The sequence below is a fragment of the Geotrypetes seraphini genome, chromosome 19, assembly GCF_902459505.1.
Source record: "Geotrypetes seraphini chromosome 19, aGeoSer1.1, whole genome shotgun sequence".
Lineage (NCBI taxonomy): Eukaryota > Metazoa > Chordata > Amphibia > Gymnophiona > Dermophiidae > Geotrypetes > Geotrypetes seraphini.
In genome coordinates this window covers 24759029-24783117 of record NC_047102.1, presented here as the reverse complement: position 1 = coordinate 24783117, position 24089 = coordinate 24759029, and the positions used below count along the sequence as shown (strand labels likewise).

General features: G+C 40.8%; 1 protein-coding gene across 10 annotated transcripts in view; it reads right to left on the bottom strand.

Moving 5' to 3' along the window:
- The window catches only part of SERGEF (secretion regulating guanine nucleotide exchange factor), a 280295-nt gene that overhangs the window by 211066 nt on the left and 45140 nt on the right, over positions 1–24089 (bottom strand). For 6 of the 10 annotated variants that reach the window (XR_004537545.1, XR_004537546.1, XR_004537550.1 and 3 more), the window contains exons 7-8: positions 23916–23978; positions 23060–23218 (exon numbers count right to left, since the gene is read on the bottom strand). Coding sequence is in view for 4 of the 10 variants with exons in the window: in XM_033927954.1 (XP_033783845.1) it covers positions 23060–23218; positions 23916–23978 (222 nt within the window). In the remaining 6 variants the exon portion in view is untranslated. Of the gene's footprint in view, positions 1–156; positions 246–23059; positions 23219–23915; positions 23979–24089 lie in introns of all 10 variants that reach the window. The other 4 variants (XR_004537547.1, XR_004537548.1, XR_004537549.1 and 1 more) reach the window with 1 other exon arrangement.

The window sequence follows — 24089 nt, the reverse complement described above, 5'->3', positions numbered from 1 at the left end:
AAATGTTATCTGGTGCAGAAAGTAGGTTATGATCACCATCTCTTAAGATGCAAAATCAAGCTAACACTGAAAGCAGTACCACATCATCAACCACCATCTCGATTAGGGAATGGTCTACTTTTGCATTTGCCACATAACAATTCCAATTGAACTTACTGATAATTTTGGGGCTCTCTGCACTTCAGATGACATTGAGGAACCAGAAAGTCCATTAACTGACATCATGATAGTAGACTGCCCAAAGGCTGAAAAAAAGGCAGCAACAGAAATGGAGTTTAGACGAGACCTGAGCTTATAGAACCAAGGAGTGCTGCTAAACTTATGAACCTAACAAAAGCAAAAGAATTAACAAAAGGAATTTGAAGAGTTGAAAAGTGACAGGGAAGATGTTTTGGAACAAAGTTGCCATGGACATAGAAAGCTGTTGCTATATTTTTCTCAACAATAAGAACACTTGCAGGCAAGCACTGCCAACCATCTATGAATATCCAAGATGCATCAGAAAGAGTTACCAAAACCACGCCTGAAGCACCTTCGGTGCTGGGAGAAGAACTTTGAATAACTGCTAAACTGCAATCTGCCAACTACACTCAAATATGACCTAGAAAGTAAGGAAGAAATGGTATGCAAATGGTGAGGATCCAGCTAAAACTGAGATCACTCAAGCCATCAAATGGTCAATATAATATTATCTCTGTGGAATTGTGTTTGCTTTATGCCTGCTAGAATGGGTCATGTTTTATCCAAAGAGTTCCACTTTTGACTCTTCTGTCCATAGAACATTATCCCAAAAGGCTTGGTGATCATTCAGGTATATTTTTGCAAATACAAGATGAGAACTGACGTTATTCTTGGATAGCAGCAGTTTCTGCCTTGCTCCTCTCCCATAAATCCAGTTTTGGCCCAGTCTCTTTCTTACTGTGGAGTTGTGAATACCAACAGCTCCTTGTGAGGCCTACAGCTCCTTGGATGTTGTTCTGACATGTGATTTCCTGGATGAGTTGTCACTGTGCCCTTAGAGTAATTTTGGCAGGCCAGTCATTTGTGGGAGGATTCACCACTGTTCCAAGTCTTCTCCTTTTGGACATAATGGCTCTCACTATGGTCTGGTGGAGTCCCAGAGCTTTAGAAATGGCTTTGTAACCCTTTCCAGATTTATATATTTCAAGAAATCTTTTCTCATCTCTTCTGGAATTTTCTTTGATTATACCATAGTGTTCTTGTACAAATTTTGCAGCAACTACTTTACTCTATAGTTCAATATGTAGTTTAGATTCAAAAGGGCTGTGTTTAATCAACTGAATCTAATTATCAATTAAATGTGTTCTATCAGTTGACTGAATACTTTTACACATGGATAATATAGGTGTTGGACTTTGTTCCTTAAATAATTGAGATAATAATTTAAAAACTATATTGTGTGTTTACTTAATTTCCCTTTGTCTAATATTATATTTTGTTGAAAGATCAGAAGCCATTTAATGTGTCATAAATGCAATAATAAGGGAAATCAGGAAGCGGGAAATCTTTCACATTACTGTATGTTTATAATGAAAAGATGAAACAGGCTGATATTATCACCCCTCTGCCATTACAGTACTACCAGAATGAGTACAGCAATACTGTGAAATATTTAGCATATTAAGAAAGCATTCAATCTGTTTGAAACAAAAACCCAAATATCTAGGTAATTGGTTGCATCTATTTAGCATAGCTGAAAAATAAACAGTCTCTAATTCTATCTAGGAGTCTTCCATTAAAGTAATACAATTAGAAAATGACACAGGGACAAATTTGTCCTCGTAGGAACTCAATTTCCCTGTCCCATTCCTGTAAGCTCTGCTTTAACCGCACAAGCCTCAAAACACTGATGATTTTAAAGTGTTTGAGGCTTGTACAGATGAGGATGAAGCTTGCAGGAATGGAACAGGGACAGGAAAAGAACTCAGAAGGATGGGAAAATGAGTTCCCGTGGGGACGGGGAAAAATTTGTCCCCGTGTCATTCTTTAAATGTAATCCTAGCTCACAACAGACCCTGAACCTAAGGAGGAGAATAAGGCACTTTTCTTCTCTCTCTTTAGGAGTATATGAGTTAGTTCTGTTCTATCAAAAGACCATGGCATACTTTTTCTTTTTTAAATATCTTAAATTTTGGTAAACCGCCTAATCTGTACTGGCAGTATATCAAGTTTTAATAACCTGTAAACTAAAATTTTTATACTGTATTTGGTTTGTCACTTTGTATTTTAAATGCCACATAACTGTAAGTAGTGTTTAAAGAAAGATGCTTACTATAGAACTTCAGTGGCCAAATGCTCAATCAATACAAAGTCTTACATTTCGCTTACAGACATTAATTGAAACTACTTGATTCACATTATCACTGAATGCTCTAATCCATTCTATGAGTAAATAGCTGCTTTAAGGTTTTCACTCCTCTAACCTAATTCTTCCTCTGAATGAACTTATTTTTTGGAAGGTTTTTGACAAATTAAGTGGTAACATAGCAAATGACGGTACATCAAGACCTGCACGTCCATCTAGTCTGCCCAACATGATGGCCAGAGTCGCATCTGCCACTCCGTGCAGATTACAGTCCTTCATAATTAAGCAATGGTATTATGAACAGGGCAGATGGCAATTTACCACCATACCAACCACATATAAGCAGGTATAAATGGCACCATCTTGGAACAATATATGCTAAAACCAACAACATTGCTAACACTTAACTCACCAACTTCAACATTAATATGTCTTTCCCTCCCCCCTTGAGATGCACAGCACCCACTGATGACATATGACATCAAAGTGAAATAAAATACACAGGCTTAATCAACATCCATCTTTTGCAATTTATGGGCCTAGACTGCAGAAGTTTGCCCGGTACTGGCCTTATTTTCCAACTATTGGAGATGCCATCAATACCCACTCTCATCCATCACTCTCGTCATTTACAGAACACAACCATAGAGGTTTGTTCAGCACTGTTCTTAGTTACCATCTAGTAGAGCTGCCGAATAAGCACCACTCCTACCCAACATATCACTAGCCATATTTTAATTGCATCCTCTTTCTATAAGAACATAAGAATTGCCGCTGCTGGGTCAGACCTGTGGTCCATCATGCCCAGCTGTCCGCTCCCGCGGTGGCCCTTAGGTCAAAGACCAGTTCCCTAACTGAGTCGACTTACCTACGTACGTTCTGGTTCAGCAGGAATTTGTCTAACTTTGGCTTGAATCCCTGGAGGGTGTTTTCCCCTATAACAGCCTCCGGAAGAGCGTTCCAGTTTATTACCACTCTCTGGGTGAAGAAGAACTTCCTTACATTTGTACAGAATCTATTCCCTTTTAATTTTAGAGAGTGCCTCTGCTATCTCTGCCTCCACCACCCCAAGAAAAGAGAAATCAAGGCACAAAACCTCTGCATCAAGTTGCATAAGGGTCACTGCAACCACAGGTGTGAGACACCCAAGGCCAAAGGAATAGGCCACAAAGACCCTCTGCCTTCAAGGAACTGACTTCTGAAGCAGCGAAATAATGATTAATTTCTGATGAATACTTTTGTTTTGGGGTGTTTTTTAATTTTGGAAGCCAGAACTTCAAGAAGGGATACTCCTGGGACCCCCAAGAAAGCCCCTCCTTTAGAACCTGCCTCATTAGATCACAACTCACGGGACATACACATCTACTATCTGCTGGAGACTGAGAAATACTGGTTGGCTGTAGGCTGCACAGGAGACTTATGGGCTCATTTTGAAGTTAGTAGTAATTCTCAGTCTCCATCTGCTGATAGGCGGTAAACCACTGTGACAGCATAACTAAACAATTCCTTGATCTCTCTCCAGACCAGTTCAGACATGAATTGGTCCGGATACCAAGGAATTGCTTAGTTACGCTGTCACAGTGGTTTACCTCTATCCATCCACCTTTAGAAGTCACTTATGATTCCTTTTATTGAATGGGCAAATTGTAGGTCATTCATGTTACAAAATTTCTGTTCTATAAATCTCAAAAAGGGCATGCCTTACCAGATGAACTGAAGGCTGTTGTGGAGATTTCTGAATTTCAGAAACAACGGAAGACTGAGTTACAAAAATGCTTTGGGGTATTGACTACTGCTTATCCCTGTTGTCTTGTATGTATAGTATTACTGTATATAGTGCATGCACACTGCCTTGAACTATGGTGATTAATAAATAAATCCCCCATTCCTATTGCATCGGCCCCAATATCTTAACGTTGGCACACACCAGATGAACTTCCCTTGAAAATATGGATCCAGCAGGTTGGAAGAATTCATGTATTGGTGGGGGGAAAAAAAACTAAAATTTTGAGCTACAGAAAGATTATCCAGATGAGTCACAAATCTGGAAGCCCTTGATGCCAAGAGTGAATGACAAGATTCTTTTGGGAATCAGAGCTTTACAGGAATGATTCCTGATTTAATCTGTGCTTCCCCCTACAGGAAACAGAAGAGAAAACAAATGCTGAACTAAATCCAGTAAGCAAATAAGATTTGTCCTTTAGATGTTTCTGATCAATTATCCTCCTTTGGGAGATGCAGGGGGTATTTAAGATTTGATGCAGTGGTTATTTTCTCCAACATTAAGCACCTTCAAATATAACACTATTGAGATAAATAGTGTTAATGCTTCAAGAACACACAGACACCATGCAGGTACATTTACTAACTCATGTTAAACAGTTAACAAAACGTAATACATATTAACTGAATGTTAATTTGAGTTAAGCACATAGACAATAATAGGCCCCAGTGAAAATAATTTGTCTTATTATTTATTTTCATTAAATTGCATTAATATGCTTTAATGCACATTTGTAAATGAGGGCCTTAGTTTATTGAAAATTAGAGCACAGTATCACATATACATTCTCTATTACAGTTATTAATCTTTTTTCTGTGAATAACAAAAAATATGCTAAGAAATGCATGTAAATTTCCCTATTGCTTAGCATACAAACAGAAGTGCAAGTGCCAAGTGTTTAATCTGTGCATTATGTGAAGGGAGACCGTCTTCAAGTTTATGATTTATGGTTTATTATTCTTTATATACTCCCTTTTACAAAAAGTAGCAAAGTGGTTTACAATATAAAATCAGGAAACAGAAAGGAACGTAATAGCAGAGCAGATCAGAAACACTTCTGCACGGTTTGTTTGCAGAAAGCAAAAACTGTGGGGGTTCTGTATTCCTCTGCTATATGAGAGGAGCCGGAAACAATGTGTGCGGTACAGATTGAACATAAGAACATAAGAAATGCCTCTGCTGGGTCAGACCCGAGGTCCATCGTGCCCAGCAGTCCGCTCACGCGGCGGCCCAACAGGTCCAGGACCTGTGCAGTAATCTTCTATCGATACCCCTCTATCCCCATTTCCAGTAGGAATTTGTCCAATCCTTTCTTGAACCCCAGTACCGTACTCTGCCTTATAACGTCCTCTGGAAGCGCATTCCAGGTGTCAACCACACGTTGGGTAAAGAAGAACTTCCTAGCATTTGTTTTGAATCTGTCCCCTTTCAATTTTTCCGAATGCCCTCTTGTTCTCTTATTTTCCGAAAGTTCGAAGAATATGTCCCTCTCTACTCTCTCTATGCCCTTCATGATCTTATAAGTCTCTATCATATCCCCTCTAAGTCTCCTCTTCTCCAGGGAAAAGAGACCCAGCTTCTCCAATCTCTCAGAATATGACAGGTTTTCCATACCTATTATCAGACGTGTTGCTCTCCTTTGAACCCTCTCAACTAACGCCATATCCTTCTTAAGATACGGCGACCAATATTGGACGCAGTACTCCAAATGCGGGCGCACCATCGCCCGATACAACGGCAGGATAACTTCTTTCGTTCTGGCTGTAATACCCTTTTTGATTATACCAAGCATTCTATTCGCTCTCTTTGCAAACAAACATCTAGCATAAAGACTCTGGAATGGATGTAACAGAAACTGGGTGCCTGACTGTGTAGCCCATCTCCACGGTGGCCAATTCAGGTCACAAGCCTGGCAAACCCCCAAAGAGTAGCAATATTCCATTCTACTGAACCAGGGCAAGCAGCAGTTTCCCTCATGTCTGTCTCAACAGCAGACTATGGACTTTTCCTCCAGGAAATTGTCCAAACCTTTTTTTTAAAACCAGCTACATTAACTGCTCTTACCACATCCTCTGGCAACAGTTTCATAGCTTAACTATATTCTCAGCGAAACAATATTTCCTCCTATTGATTTTAAAAGTATTTCCCTGTAACTTTTGCTTTCAGGTAGGGGGCACAAACCACAGAGGGATTAAGGAGGAGACCACATCTACTTCCTCAAATGGAGTGTTGCTCAATATGAACACCCTTCTGAAAGCTAGATTTCCTGGGCAGCAGGAACTACAAGTACAGATAGGAAAGCAGCAAAGCAGGAATCAAAACAGATGAAGAGACAGGGAACAGAAAAGAGGTGAGTGTCTGAAAGGCTAAACCTCTTATTTTATCTTTGGAACAAGGTTCTCCAAACAGTGATCTTGAATTCCACCAGTCAATAAAGATCGGGAAATATAGAAAGACAAGGGAAGCCAAGATTCAGAAATCAATGACCTCAGAGGCCAAAGAGATAGTGGCTTAATGAAACAGAAACATGATGGCAGATAAAGACCAAACGGCCCATCTAATCTGCCCATCTGCAATAACCATTATCTCATCCTCTCCCTATTGGCTAAGGTTCTTAACATTTGCATCTCCTCTTCCTATAGGCTAAGGCTCTGTGCACCTGCATTGTGAGGTCATAGAGCTGCCCATCCGCAGTAACCATTATCTCTTTCTCTCTCTGAGAGATCCCACGTGCCTATCCCAGGCCCTCTTGAATTCAAACACAGTCTCCATTTCCACAACCTCTTCCGGGAGACTGTTCCACGCATCCACCACCCTTTCCGTAAAAAAGCATTTCCTCAGATTACTCCGGAGCCTATCACCTTTTAACTTCATCCTCTGCCCTCTCATTGCAGAGTTTCCTTTCAAATGAAAGAGACTCGACTCATGCGCATTTACATTACGTAGGTATTTAAACGTCTCTATCATGAGGGTGAGAGATGTCCAGGGCGGTTGCGCCCCTCATCCACCCTCACCTCCACCCCCCTGTTGCGCGTGCACACCTTCCCTTCCCCCAAACCTCTAAAGTCGGTCATCGAGGGCCTCAATCCAGTCGGGTTTTCAGGATTTCCCCAATGAATATGCATGAGATCTATTGGCATACCATGAAAGCAGTGCATGCAAATAGATCTGATGCATATTCATTGTGAAAATCCTGAAAATCCAACTGGATTGCGGCCCTCGAGGACCGACATTTGACACCCCTGCTAGTTGTTCACCGCCGCAAACAAAACTTCAACGTGCTTCTCGTGACCGCATCCTCTCCCTCTGATGTTACTTCCTATGCTTCTGATTTTCATATACATTAAATTCCATTGTTATATGAAAAGCAGAAGCATTTGCTGCCAGTGAGGGTGGGGGGGGACTTCAATATTGTGTTTTCAATCGAGAGAGACAGACAAGTTCCTTGGAGTCCTGCACAGCTTGTGTGCCCCTCATGACTGAAGATGTGATAGTGAAACAGCACCTCCCCCCCCCCCCCACCTCCTACCACTGACAGGACTGTAAGTGGAGGATTCCCTGCACAGCTTAGAGCACACATGTCAAACACAAGGCCTGGGGGCTGAATCCTGCCCGCCTAGCCATTTTATGTGGCCCACTGTGGCTGTGCTGCGTCTAAGTGCCTGACTGTGTAGCCCCGGTCCCAGTGGCGCTCCAAGCGCCTGAACGCACTGCCCCACTCCCAGCAGCGCTCCAAGTTCCTCACCATGCTCCCTCAGTACCCATTTGCAGGCAGAAGGACCCAGGCCCAGTGTAAAAGCTAGGTTGGAGCAGGGCGCTCCACACAAGTGTCTGACCGTGCCACAGGTGTCTAAGAGTAAGGAAAGATCTACAGTATACTTCTACTAAGACTATCCCCCTCTTTTACGAAACTGCGATAGTTTCTAGCACAGGGAGCCGTGCTAAATGGCCCGCGCTGTTCCCGATGCTCATAGGAACTCAATGAACGTCAGGAGCAGCGGGGTCCATTCAGCGAGGCTCCCCGCACTAGAAACTGCTATTGCAGTTTCATAAAAGGAGGCCTAAGTATCCTAATAAAAAATTTGGCCCTCAACTTAGCCTGCGTTTTAGATTTCAGCCCCTTTTGTGATTGCGTTTGACATCCCTGGCTTAGAGGAGTCATTTCTCTTTTTATATATGATCAAAATTTGTGGTAAAAAAAAAAAAAAAAGAGGATCAATGTTCTACCTGTTAAATGGTAGCGAGCTGTTTAATATAAAAACCTTTCCAGTCCCACTATTTTAATTTAATTTAATGTGGTGTCTTATATACTGCTAAATCTCTCAAAGGATTTGAAGTAGTTTACAAAACAATTAAAACTGACTTAAGTAATGGCCAAAAATCTACTCAGGTACTTGTTTGAATTTCCCTCCCTGTCTCAACAGGCACACAATCTAACTATAACACCTATGAAAGAAATCATTACTTACAGAGAAGGAAGAGGGAAAGATAATACCATAAATTCAATACTATAGGTGTGTAAAAGGCACAACAGAAGGGAAAACTTCAATATCAAAGAACCCAAAGAAAAACATCCTAAAAATAAAAGCAGGAAAAACAAATAGCAAAATTAAGTAAAAGTGTAGACGGCCAGATATGAAGCAGATGGAACCAAAGTTCAAAGGAAGCGACAAGACCAATGTTTCAGTGGTCATCAACAGAGTCAGTCTCTCTCTTTCTCTGCGGATTCCGGAGGGTGTATTGTATATACTGTGTGTGTGTGTGTGTGTGTGTATATCTATATATAGATATGTATTATACACACATACACACACATCAGAATAAATCAGTGTTAACCACATTCACAATAATTTAATGTTCACGACATGAGAAGCATTGCTCTGTATACTGACATTTTGTTATTGTGAATGTGGTACCTTTCAGAGCCTGATCTACCTCAGTGCTGTCACCTCCTGGCAGAAAGCTAATCTAGTTCCTTAACTCTTCCAAATGCGAGGCTATCCATTTTCCTAACCCTCGTACTGATACTCCATCTATATAGAGAGATGTTGCTGCCATTCCTTACCGGAACACTATTCATGTCCTGGGTGTCCTCTAACTCTCATCTTAAATTTAGCCCTCAAATGAACAAACTTGTTACTTCCTCTTTCTTCGCACTGGGTCACATTAAGGCAGTGAAACCTTTTCTCTCTATTCATCCGATTCATACTCTTAAATGGGCTCTTGCCATAACTAGGATCGATTATTGTAATTCTCTATACAACAGTCTACCTCTGAAAACACACAAGCAAGTCCAATTGATTCAGTCAACACAGCTGTCAAACGCCTGGACAATAAGCTAACAAAAAACAGATCATTTCCTAAGTTATCCAACCCACAACACTGTCAACAACACCAATGAGGTTGATAAACTAAAAAGTGGTACATCAGCAATATTGTCCCCCAATGAAGGCTAGTTAATAGCTGAAATGCTCTAAAGCAGTTTGAGCGTCGGCTAGCTCATGACCCACCAACGTTGGTTCTGGCTGAGAAGCCACTAAGATAAGTGTTGCTGTTTTTCTTTAATACATGGAAATATATTTGATGAATTAAATGAATTGATTTTAGGTTTGGATATCACAATTAAATCTACTATTATATTGATGTTGAATAAAGTGACTTCAAGTTTGGATATTATACTTAAATCAAATCAATAACATTTTTTAATTAAATAAAAGATAGGTTTTTACTCTTAGTTAGTTAATTGCTAGTCTTTTAATTAAATTAGTAAACTAAATTAATCAATAAAAATATGGGTAGGAAGGAGGTTTGAAGTAAATGATTACACCACATGCATTCAGGATGAAGACTTGAAATAGCATCCAAGTTATAAGAGGTCTCTTTACTGAGAACAATGCATCCTTTATAATGCTTCAACCTCTCAGTTTATGTATTAGGGTAAGGTTTTTTATTTGTATGATAAAAATGGGCTATTAGAAATAATATATTAATTACAATAATGTTTGTTTGTTTTTTTATTTATATAAATTTAATGATTACAATATCAGATGATACCAGGAAAAAAAGGATTCTTACAGAAAATTTAAGCAATATTTATACATACAAACAAAATTCCTTTCCAAGCCCACAATAATGGGGGAGACATGCTACCAATTTTTTTTTATACAAAAAAATAAGAAGAAAACTAAGAATTGGTTCTTAATTCATCCTTATAATTACAATAATGTAGTCAGACAGGAAAAGAAATAAAGATGGGATAGTACGCCTGAAGAAATCGGACGGTAACTTTGCGGAATCAGATTCTGAGAAGGCAGAACTACTAAACCAATACTTCTGTTCAGTGTTCACCCGCGAAATGCCGGGAGCTGGTCCACAGCTGCAGAAAGGAGATAACCAGAAAGACCCGTTTCAAGATTTCGAATTTACGCCCAGTAGCGTCTACGATGAACTATCAAAACTCAAAGTAAACAAAGCCATGGGACCGGATAACCTACATCCCAGAATGCTCAGGGAGTTAAGGGAAGTCCTGGCTGAACCATTATCTGTTCTTTTCAATCTTTCCCTAAGCACAGGAAGAGTCCCCTTGGACTGGAAAACCGCTAATGTAATCCCACTCCACAAGAAGGGCTGCAGGACAGAGACAGCAAACTACAGACCAGTGAGTCTCACGTCTATAGTGTGTAAACTCATGGAAACACTGATCAAACAGAATATTGACACAATCCTAGATGAAAAAAAAACTGCGTGATCCACACCAACACGGGTTCACCCAGGGAAGATCTTGCCAATCTAATCTGATTAGCTTTTTTGACTGGGTTACTAGACAACTGGACGCCGGAGAGTCACTGGACGTGGTATATTTGGACTTCAGTAAAGCATTTGATAGCGTCCCTCATCGAAGATTACTGAACAAGCTGAAATCGATAGGATTAGGAGACACTCTAACTACATGGGTTGGGGATTGGCTAAGCAGTAGACTTCAGAAGGTGGTGGTGAACGGTACCCCATCCGAAGCATCAGAAGTGATCAGTGGAGTGCCGCAGGGCTCGGTCCTGGGCCCAATTCTATTCAACTTATTCATAAGAGATATGACGCGGGGACTTAGAGGAAGGGTATCACTGTTCGCCGACGACGCCAAACTTTGCAACATAGTAGGCAGAAGCTTGTTACCTGATGATATGACACACGACCTACTGCTTCTGGAACAATGGTCGACTACTTGGCAGCTAGGCTTCAATGCTAAAAAATGCAAGATAATGCACCTGGGTAAGAGAAACCCGTGCAGAACTTATGTACTAAATGGTGAGACCTTGGTTAGGACCACGGCGGAACGCGATCTAGGAGTGATCATTAGTGAGGACATGAAGGTTGCCAATCAAGTGGAGAAGGCTACCTCCAGGGCAAGACAAATGATGGGATGTATCCGCAGAGGTTTTGTCAGCAGGAGACCTGAAGTTATGATGCCGTTGTACAGAGCCACGGTGAGGCCTCACTTGGAGTACTGTGTTCAGTTTTGGAGACCACACTACCGAAAGGACGTGCTGAGGATCGAGTCGGTGCAGCGAACGGTCACCAGGATGGTCTTGGGACTCAGGGATCTCACGTATGAAGAAAGACTAAAGAAATTGCGGCTGTACTCACTTGAGGAAAGAAGAGAACGGGGAGATATGATTGAAACGTATAAGTACATCACGGGACGCATCGAGACAGAAGAGGATATCTTCTGGCTCATGGGACCCTCGACCACCAGAGGGCATCCACTGAAAGTCAGGGGAGGGAAGTTTCATGGCGACTCCAGGAAATACTTCTTCACCGAAAGAGTGGTGGATCATTGGAACAGACTCCCACTCCAGGTGATAGAGGCCAGCAGCGTGACGGATTTTAAGAGAAAATGGGATACTCATGTGGGATCGTTAAGGGAGTAAACTCAGGGGGGAGGGATACTTGGAATGGGCAGACTTGGTGGGCTATAGCCCTTTTCTGCCGCTTTTTTCTATGTTTCTATGTTTCTAATGTGCAGAAAATTTCTTGAAGTAGATATTGTATAAATTATCCTTTAAACTCCTGGACAATGCCAGGCGATATGATCACGTCAAGCCTCTTGGAGCACTGGCTCCAGTTAAAGCCAGATTTTCGCAAAACAATCCTCATGCTGGTTTTCAAAATCCATCTCCCCTCTGCACCAGCTTATTTATTTATTTAATTTTCTATACCATTCTCCCAGGAGACCAAGTAACCTGTCCGGAGTCACAAGGAGCAGTGCGGGTTTGAACCCACCACCTCAAGGTGCTGAGGCTGTAGTTTTATCCACTGCACCACACTCTACCCTCTCCCTCCCTTCTACCCCCAGTAGACCTTCTAATGATCTTATGTGGGTAGGTATCCTTTATACTTTTGCATACTTACTCTGCTTCATCCCTGCCTCTTTGTTGCCTGTTCCTCCACCATCTCAGATCTGGCTAGACACCACTCGGTTCTACAGCTTTTGGCTACCTTGGCCCCCAACTTTGGAACTCCCTTCAAGACAATCTCAAAACCTGACTCGTCTGGCAATCCTTTGGCTGATATTTGATCCTTACACCCTGGCCTATTTTAGTCCCCCCACTCAACCACATTTGCCTCTTTATTTCTATTTGTTTTATTTTATAAGACACCTTGTGGCATTCTGTGTAGATATCAAGTATCCCAATAAATCAAATGATGTATCTCCAGTTCAAACCTGCGCTGGTAGAAAAATGCTCAATAGCTTAACCCCTTTTCAACACTGGACTTCAATTCCAAAAAAGTATAGCTGAACTGGGTAAAACGCCTCAGAAGCTGCAGGGCAAACGTTGCTCTGGAGCTATGAAGGGGAGCTTAAATTGCTCTTTAACTCCCCTCCAGCATTCTATCATTGGCGAAACAACCCCTTAGTTATGCTATAGAAGATAGTACAAAAAACAAAAACAAGCAGCACTTATCTTTGCCTTAACGTGGCTATAGCTTCCTCACTGAATCAATAAAAGACGAAGATGGCTCTTAAGTGTTAACAACGCAGGTTTTAAATGGAGATACATCATTTGATTTATTTGAATATTTTTCTCCAGTTCCTCATTTTTTTGTTAGTTTTGATATCAAGTATCCCTATATAAATTAATAGAAAGATAATTTCTAAGTTATTCCTCTCTCATGTCTTATGTGAAGTTCTTTTGAATTGGAACAAATGATTGAGGATGTTTGTCATTAAACTCTTGTTGAATAACTGGCTGTACTTTTTACTAATAATTTTGTTTAGCTTCCTTTGGTTTTCCTTGGAATTTTATTATTTAGTAGTAATTTTTATGGTGGGGTTTTTTATTTTTTTGGTCATTTGAAAGGTACTGAAAATTGTTTAAGGTGTACCTCACTTCCATTCTTGTGTCCATTTTCTGTAGTCCTGTTCCTAGCCCTTCCTCAATGAATGCTGAACAGAAATATTTGTCAAGCAGCTCCTGCATGTTCATCTCCTTCATTTTTGAATCTCACAATGATGCCTCTGCACTTCCTTCTCTTGCTAAAACCCCCAGCTAAATTTCTTTTGTTTGAATCTCTGTTCCCCTGATTACTTCCCCAGCTTCTCCAGACATCGTTGCCAGTCTTATTCCTTCTGTGATCTATTGTAGTTTACGGATGCTAACCTGATAAATAAACTGAACTCCTACAACTTGGGTCCCAAAGTGACTGACCGGGTTAGAAACTGTGCACGCTAAAAAACGGGGTATTACTTGTGGTATACTGCACAAATTGGTCCTTAATCTGGTTATTGTAAACATTTGTATAAGTGATATTGGAGATGAGTTATCACGAAAATATAGTTCCTTTCTAATTTGTTATTTTGCAGATACCAAAATCTGCAGCAGGATAGCGGACTTTCCATACTGGGTCAGACCAAAGCCCAGTATCCTCTTTCCAACGATGTCCAGTCCATGTCACAAGAGATAACGTAAATCACTTTGGTTACACCACAAAACAGCTTTTACCATATCCTCCAGCAACAAATTCACTGAAAAAGCATTTTCTACAATTTGTTTTCTATGTACTAATTAGTAACTTTATGGAGTGTCTCCTAGTCTTCGTACTTTCTAAAAGAATAAAACAACCAATTTGCATTTATGCATTCCACTCTACTAGTTTTAAAGACCTCTATCAAAATCTTTTCTCAACCGTATCTTCTCCGAGCTGAACAGCCCAAGCCTCTTTAACCCCTCATGTTTTTTCTTTATTTTTTTATCATTTAGATTGCCCTTCTCTGTACCTTTTCTAATTATACTTTATCTTTTAGAAGACATAGTGACCTGAGTTGAACATAATAATTAATATGTGGTTGCATCATGATAGAAAAATGAAGGCAGATAAAGACCATCAGGCCTAAATAGTCTGCCAACCCATACCATCTACTAAGATCTAACACACTTGTCCCAAGCTTTCTTGAATTCAGATACACTTTTTGTCTCCACCACCTCCACCGGGAGGCTATTCCAAGCATTCACCACCCCTTTCCATGAAAAAGTATTTTCTGAGGTTACTTCTGAGTCTATCTCCTTTCACCTTCATCCTATGCTCCCCTCATTCACAAATTTTCTGTCAATTGAAAGAGACTTGCCTCATACATATTTAAATGTTTCTATCATGTGATGTTTAATTAAATTTTCCATTCCTGACCTAATAATTCCCATCATTCAGTTTACCGGTACTTTCTGGCCACAGCAAAGGATGTCAAAGTATTATGTGGGAACTTTGCATTACCTAGCTATATAGTTTGGGTTGCTCTTCCATATGTTTACTGCTTTGTAGTTGTGCATTATATTTCATCTTCCATGTGAATGCCCAGTCTCCCAATCTCACAAAGTCCTCTTGCAGTTTTACAACTCTGAATAATTTTGCGTCATCTACACGTTTATCACCTCACTTGTTCCCATTTTCAGGTCATTTTGAAAACAGCAGTCCCTGGGGCACTTCACTCCTCTTCATTGAGAAAATTGACTATTTAATCCTATTCTTTTTTTGTCTTTCAACCAGCTCTCAATCCACAATGGTACAGTGTTTCTTATCTCATGACTTTATAATTTCTTCAGGGGGTCTTTCAAGAAGCAGAAATGATTCAAAATCCAGATAAACTATGGGGCTCATTTTGAAAACATTTACATTGTAACCTATGAACTTTGTGTGTCCAAGTGCTTTGAAAATATGTCTCTATAATAACAAGCTCACTTTTATCTAAATATTTAATCACATCTTCAAACACTATCATGATAATCACTTAACTGAAAACTCCTTTTTAAACTTTTCCAGAGTGCTTAAGGGCCGGTTCAATCTATCCATCAGTAGAGATCAGCGATTCCTTATGTTTTGGGTTGGGTTTTTTAACTATGGAGGAACCCCCACCCCTGCCAAATTCCTTGCTTGGGGACGCCCTGAAAAGAGCTCACAAAACCCATTTTGGGAATCACTGGTATAGAGACATGACAATTCAAAGGATAAACTTTTTAATCATCGATTTACTAATTCCCTCTAAGCCTCTCTTTCTAAGCCCTTCTACTTTTCATTGTAGTTTCTTTCTATACCAATTACTGTAAACCGTGTCGAGCTCTACTTCTGTGGAGATGATGCGGTATACAAACTTAAGGTTTAGTTTAGTTTAGTTTAGATACCCATGCTGTGAAGGCATATAGGTACGTTTGTTAAAAATCATGGGACACCATCAACCTGCATTAATCTGATATCTCCTGAGGGTTACAGAATTCATGAAAAATATGATGACTTGATACAAGCCACCGAAAGTTCAACTAGTATCTATGATGAAGACTGTCTTCCCCCAGAAGGAACAACGGTTTGGACACATCTAAGTGTCCATCTTCATTTTCGTTGATATTCTTATAAAAACTCCTACTTCAAAGCTATTCTCTTCTGTCATATCTAAGATCCAATACTCTGCTTTCCTTTGGATATAAATTATTCAAAACACTAAGTATAATGTAAGATGCATTTCTAAATACTGCAGCAAACATTTGTAGATGTCAATTAATTATTAACATTCTTCTGACAAATCTTTCTTCACTTACATCAGGATTAATATTTTTCCCACTTACAATAATACAGTTGCAGTTTCCGAAAGATGACTATTCCAGTTATTTAAAAAATAAAGAAATATTTAAGTACATCAACATTTCAGTCACTCCCACATGTCACGTCAGGATAGCTACTCAACACTACTCATTGCATCCACAAAAATAAATGGATTTGTTGTGAGCATTGGTAATAACTGTGAACAACTTCTGACACCAGCATATTAGAACTATAAGAAAGAATGCAATTAAACTAAGCACTGCACAAACCATTAAAGGATAAATAATGTACATTTGTACCTACTACTTTATGATGCTTCAGTCAGCATCATTCCGTATTTGCCAACCTGATGCGAGAGCTTAGTTGGATGAGAATGTATCTCCCTCCATATATATGCTCAAAATTATGAATTTTATACACATATGAAGGGCAATTCTATAACTGGGTGCCTGTATCTACATACCACTTGTGGTAGCAATGTTCATTCCCTTCTCACAATCCAGAAGTTGCAAAAATACAAACACTTTTCTGAGCACATGCTCAGAGAGAGAGAGCTAGAACCCCTGTAGATCAGCCTCAAAGCCAAGCAACATACCTGAACAAATCCATGACAAGGAAGGAGGTACTGGGGAAGCTCCCCAGCAACATAAATAATTTGTGAACTGGACTGCTCTGCAAAATATAGAAACATGACGGCAGATAAAGGCCAAATGGCCCATCTAGTCTGCCCATCCGCAGTAACCATTATCTCTTTCTCTCCCCGAGATCCCATGTGCTTATCCCAGGCCCTCTTGAATTCAGACACAGTCTCTGTTTCTACCACCTCTTTCTTGGATAGAAAATGACACGGTGGCTGTTACCCGCGGTTAACCCACCGAAACGGAGGAGAGAAAAGAAGTGGTCGCTGCGGTACAGGGAGAAGGTCATTCACCACCCCGTGGAGCAGTGAATGGCCTTGTCTCTGCAGTAAAGGGAGGAAATGCGCGCGGTCATCAATCACGCTCTCTCCCTCCATACTGATAGCCACCGCTAGATCCAGGATAAAGATATCTATATCTATATCTTACAATATATATAATTTTATACTGATAAATAAAACATATAAAATGATACATTTTACCATATATTATAACATTCTAAGTTTTTCTTTTTAAGCTACGTCAGAGTTGGTTCATTTTTACCAACTAACTCTACCCAAAATTGCTACCAGCTCTGACTCCATAGCCCTGTGCTTTAGCCCTGAAAATTATGGTGGGAATTAATACTATAAATAAAACCATTAGCGTGCATACAGCCAAAGGAAGCTTTAGTGCTCTTGTTGGGCATGGGTGAGTGAGAGGGGAAGAGAAATGGTGTACATGGGAAAAGGAAGAAAGAGGAGAATTGTTGGGCATGGTGGTGGGAGAGATGTATGGGGAAGAGAGAGAGAAATGTTGGAAATGGTGGTGGAGAGGGAATAAATAGCAGGACAGATGGAAAGGGAAGAAAGAGAGAGGAATGTTGGACAGGATGGTGGAGGGAGAGATATGGTATGATGCTGAAGAGGTATTATAGAAGGAGAAATGTTGGGCAGGAGCAAAAGATGCTGCACAGACTCTGGGGGATGAAAGAGGGAGAAATGTTGGACACAGCAGTAGAGGGGGTGGGTGAGATGCACCTTGGATCCCTCTCTCTCCATTCTCTGCAGCAAGGGAGAGAGAGAGAGGTAGGTGGTGGGCAGTGAGAAATAGGTAGACATGTTGCACATGGGGGTGGAGGAGAGGAAGAAATGCTGTACAGGGGTGGGAAGGGGAAAAAGAGGGAGATTGATCTAGGACAGAAGGGAGTGAGGATGTTATACAATGGGAGGGAAGAGAGGGGGAAAATGCTGGACCATGGTAGGAGGAACCAATGGACAGCAACCACTTGAAGAAGAATTTGCAGAAGACAGGAAAGCAGAAAAAATAGAAACTGGAACCAAAATGATGGAAAATAAATTTCCAGACAACAAAGGTAAAAAAAAGGAATTGACTGAAACGCTTTGGGAACTATATATAGCAGATGTCTCTGTATTGTGTTCAACAGAAAAGGAAATGCTATTTCTCCAGTGTTGAATTACTTGCTGACCCTTTCTGTAGCTGGTAAGGATCCCCAAGCACCGCCAGCTCAAGACCTCTTCCAAAAGAGGCCAGAACTCCCTTCTACTAAGTACAGCAGTCACTGGCAGCATCCTTGAGCCAGTGAAGTGCCAGCATCTGTGGCTTGGGGACATTGCTACTGCCTGCCAAGCCTGGTAAAAGAGATTTTTGGCCACCTTCAGAGGAAGTCTTCAGCTGGAGTATTTATATTTATATTAGAGGCTCTGGCATAGACCCATTTACAAAGTAAGTATTCTTCCCAATTAATATTTTCAAATTAATAAAGTGTCTTTGCTTATTTGTAAATGGTTTTCTACCAGAGCCTCTAATTCAGTAGCATAATTAAGTGAAATAACTATGTACTTCTGAAGTTTATGGGTACGGGGGGGACGGGGATGGAAGAGATTACTTGCTTAAACAGACGGAGATGGATTCGATGCTACCGGGGATGGGTTTCATTACTGTTCCTGTACAACTCTCTAGTTACAAAGAAATGCAGTGACCAGAAACAAAATCTGTATAAATATGGTATGAGATCCCTTAATACTTTAGCACATCATATAGTATTAAATAGATATCATTCAATGATATTTAATACAAAAATATCCCAGGGGCAGAAAAATCCACAGTATGTTTATCTAAAATGTGAAAACCATTAGGTTTGCTTTGCAAGCATCATTGTGTTTCATACTTTCCTGTGAGAGACCTTGTTAGAATGATTTGAAGATCTCATGAACTACCTCTTATTAGTGATTAATATAGAGCTTCAGCCTGATTTAGATGGAGAGAGAGACTGTACTACAGAAAACCAGCATCTCCATGATCAAATCCATACTACTAACTATTTATCATTTCTATAATACTAGACATACACAACTCTGTACATCAAAACATAGAAGAGATAGTCCCTGCTCAAAAGAACTTACGATCTAGTCAAGACAGACAAACTGAACAAGAAGGTGCATCAATACTAAGTGCTCAGGTGGCGGAACCATATAGCATTATGATGTCATCATTATTCTGAGTATGACCCAGATGCATTGCGATGTCACTGAGCGTTCAGATAGCTTCTTCTACTACTACTAAGCATTCCTTTTTTTTTTTTAACCATGAAATTTTATTGAAAAATGTTATCAAAATACAAAAAGAAACCAAGACAAAACTAAAAGCATTCCAACAACAACCCCCCCCCCCCAGAGAAAACTCAATACCATCATATAAAAGTTAAAGATGAACATAATAGTTTCTCTAAACGATATGGTGCAACCATTATATAGGAACAAGAACAGGAGAATAATGAAGGGGGAGAAGAAGAAAAGAAGAGGGAAGGACTGCTTAAGAGTGGCAGAGAAGGGAAAAACCAGAATATAAGGGAAGAGAGGTCCCCCAGAAACCAAAGAGAGAGGAGAAAAAGAAATTATATAAACTACTAATCATTTCTACAGCGCTGCTAGACATATGCAGTGCTATACATCAAAACATAGAAGAGACAGTCCCTGCTCAAAAGAACTTACGATCTAGTCAAGACAGACAAACTGAACAAGAAGGTGTGTCTATACACAGTGCTCAGGTGGGAGAATTACAGAGAGAATGATAAGACATATATTGGTGCTTAGCAGGTGAGTTGGAGTTAGGAACTGAAAGCAGCTTCAAATTAGAGGGCTTTGAATCTAGATTTGAATACTGCAAGAGATGGAGTTTGATGTACTGAGTCAAGCAGTTTGTTCCAGGCATACAATGCAGCAAACTAGAAGGGACAGAGTGTGGCGTTGACCATAGAGGAGAAGGGTACAGATAAGAGAGACTTACCTGATGATCAGAGTGCCCACGGGGAGTGTGGGGAGAGAGGAGAGATACTGAGGCGATGTGGAGCGAATATAGTTGTAGTCATTAAGAGGAGTTTGAACTGTATGTAGAAATGGATAGGGAGCCAATGAAGTGACTTTAGGAGAGAGGTAATGTTGGCATAGCGACGCTGGTGGAATATGAGGCGTACAGCAGAGTTCTGAACAGATTGAAGGGGAGAGAGATGGTTTAGCGGAAGGCCAGTGAGAAGCAGGTTGCAGTAATTTAGGCGAAAAGTGATGAGGGTATGGATAAGGTCTTAGCAGTGCGCTCAGAAAAGAAGGATATGTTTTTAGTGATATTGTACAGAAAGAAACAGGTTTGGGCAGTCTGTTGGATATATAAAGAGGAGAGAGATGAGTCAAAGATTGCTCTGTGGTTGTGAGTTGACAAGACAGAGAGGATCAGGGTGTTGTTCACAGAAATAGAGAACGGGGGAAGAGAAGAGATGGATTTAGATGGAAAGATAAGGAGCCATGTTTATGTTCAAACAATTTTTACTGATGACCATCAATAGGTACAAAGAAATAAACAACAGAACAGGGTACAGAGCTACAGTCTCAGCTGGGAAACAGGAACCACAATTCAGCAGCCAATGTCATCATATACATTTTCAGAACAAAAGAATGCAAAACCACCACCCCCCATCCCCTACCTCACCCCCCAAAAAAAAAAGAATCCCCCAAAGCAATACCAACCCCCCACAGTATCCCCCCACCTCCCAAAGAAACCGTCTGTGGCCAAAGCCTATAAAGTCCATCAGTTAAAAGAGGGCAGAGGAAGAGGATGAAGTGGGGAGAGAGTACCTGAAGACCAAATATTCATCCCCCATATACATACACTTCAATACCAAGATATGGTCATGAATTTGTCCCTAAAGGAGGTTAACCACTCTTACTAACCCCCCTACCACTACGTACTGAGGCTACACTTGAAGCCCCTCCCCCTGAAATACTCCCAGCTGTGGTGAACCAAGGACAGCCCTTCCGCTACAAACAGCCTTAAAAAACAGGCCCTCACACTTCCAAGGTATTTAAGATCAAGCTCCGAGCCCCATGAGGCAAGGATTGTAAGTAGGGCTCCCAGGTCTGCATGAACAAGAGCTTGCGGCACCCTGCCTGACAAGCTTCCCCCACCTCATAAGTCATCAGTAGATGAAATTGGTTTCTCCAATGCCAGAAAATCAAAGGAGAGTCCTTCAACCAATACTGCAGGAGACACTTATGGCCCACCGTACAAGCCTTATAAAATAAAGAGCAGCGTCCCGTCCCATACACTCGACAACTGCCAACTTGGCCAAAGAGAACCTCCCAAGGGGTTTCACTCACCCCCACCCCCCATAACTGGCCCAAATAAGACAAGATAAAATGCCAGAACCATCTGACCCGAGGACAGAGCCACACAGCGATGGAAAATGTACTATCAGCACATCCACACCGGGGACACAAAGGCGTGGCTACCACTCCCGAATAGTAAGCCTGAATCTGAGAACAATATGCCCTATAGATAAGGCGAAAGGTACATTCCAGCCATGTGGCCCCCATCGCAGTCTGCGGTATTCGAAGGAGGGCATGATATAGATCCCCCAAAGCGAGGCCCAACTCCGCATTCCACTTGGCCATCAAACCCCCTAGAGATCTGGCCGGCCTCAGCGCCCAAAGGAGCTTGTGTAAATGGGACACCAAATAGGGCTAACCTCAGCCATGTTTAATTTTAGATAGCAATGAGACATCCAGGTAGCAATGTCAGACAAGCAGGTTTAAACCCGGAAATGAATGTCTGTCGAGATTTCAGGTGTAGAGAGATAGATCTGAGTCATCGGCATAGAGGTGATACTAAAAGCCATGGGAGGAAATTACAGCACAAAGGGAAGAAGTGTAGATGGAAAAAAGAAGTGGTCCCAGGACAGAGCCCTGTGGTACATCGACCGACAGCGGTATGGCAGTGGAAGAGGATCCACCACAGCTTACGCTAAAAGTATGATGGGAAAGATAAGAAGAAAATCATGAGATAACAAAGCCCTGAAATCCAAGCAAGGAAAGCATATCGATGAGTAGGTGGTGATTTACCATGTCAAAAGCTGCGGATAAATCAAGAAGGATGAGGATGGGGTAGAGGTCTTTGGATTTGGTCAGGAGTACGTCACTGGAGATTTTCGTAAGGGCAGTTTCTGTAGAATAAAGAGGGTGAAAGCCCAATTGAAGCGGGTCAAAAGATAGCTTGAGATGAAAGAAAGTCAAGACAAATCCATCCCTAGTCCAGCAGAGACCTTCCATGAGAATTACTCCAGAACACGGTACTACTCGAAAGGGTCCAGAGAAGAGTGACTAAGATGGTTAAGGGGCTGGAGGAGTTGCCGTACAGTGAAAGATTAGAGAAACTGGGCCTTTTCTCCCTCAAATACAGGAGATTGAGAGGGGACATGATCGAAGCATTCAAGGTACTGAAGGGAATAGACTTAGTAGATAAGGACAGGTTGTTCACCCTCTCCAAGGTAGGGAGAATTAGAGGGCACTCTCTAAAATTGAAAGGGGATAGATTCCGTACGAACGTAAGGAAGTTCTTCTTCACCTAGAGAGTGGTAGAAAACTGGGAAGCTCTTCTGGAGTCTGTCATAGGGGTAAACACCCTCCAGAGATTCAAGACAAAGTTAGACAAGTTCCTGCTGAACCGGAACGTGCTTAGGTAGGGCTAGTCTCAGGGCACTGATCTTTGATCAGAGGGCCACTGCATGAGCGGACTGCTGGGCACGATGGACCACTAGTCTGACCCAGCGGCGGCAATTCTTATGTTCTTAAGATGGATAACAGCATAAGAGGAGAAAAAAGAGCCACAAACGAACGTCCCTGTGAAATTAATTTCAACTTTAAGGAAGGTCAAATAGATATAATGTTAGTGTCTGACCTGTTTGTACTACAACGTGTGTCCACCCACTCCAGACTTCATCAATTCTTTCTCCGGAGAAAACAGATGCCTCTATTTTCTGTGGTTTGGCAACAAAAGCTTCCTTACTTGCAAGCTGTCCATGTTTGTTGCTGCCCCAAACATACAGAACTCCTTCATCTGTAAAGCAAGATAGATAAAATTAGAAGATAGTTTTAAATTTTCCATGCATCTTGTCAATCTAGCTTTAATACAAAAACACGCACACTATTAAGAGCATCAGAGCACTTACCTCACCAGCCTGCACTAAAAACCTCTAGTGCAGCTCATAAAAGGAGAGGGAGGGGGTAACTGTTAGTGAATTGTTTTCAAGTTTATAAGATAAACAAGAATATGGACTAAACCCCTCTTTTACTAAGGCACACTAATCGAATTAGTGCACAATAAATGCTAACGCGTCCATAGACTAAAATGCATGCGTTAGCATTTAGCATGCGCTAAATCAATTAGCGCGTGATAATCGGTTAGCACACCTTAGTAAAAGAGGGCCTAAATCTTCCTACATAACTAAAACTGATACTAGTGGGCACAGAAAAAATTCTCATCTGTAGATTTTTTTTTTTCCATTTTTAAATTACATTATATTTTTAGAGCGATTACAAATTTCAAGAAAATAGGCAAACAGCAAAGGCTAAAATTACAGAAAAGATATTGCTCTGTTGCACAATAAACAGATTAAAAAGAAAAAGATATTTCTTTGGTACATGAAATGACCAAAACAATACGAGGAACATTGTTGGTGTTTTAACTTCATTTTAAAAGCACATTCCTAAAATCGGAATACCAATATAGCTAGTCAGTCCATTTTGTAACGCACCTGTGAGTGATACTGAATGATAGGAGCCAGCAGCGACATTTTTCACTTTAATATTTTCCAGACCTGGGGAAACAAAAACCCCTTGGATTTTGAGCAAACACATGTTGTTAAAAAGCTGAACTGCTATAAAGGGATATATATTCTTAACTGTGAAAGACACACTAGTTTCATAGT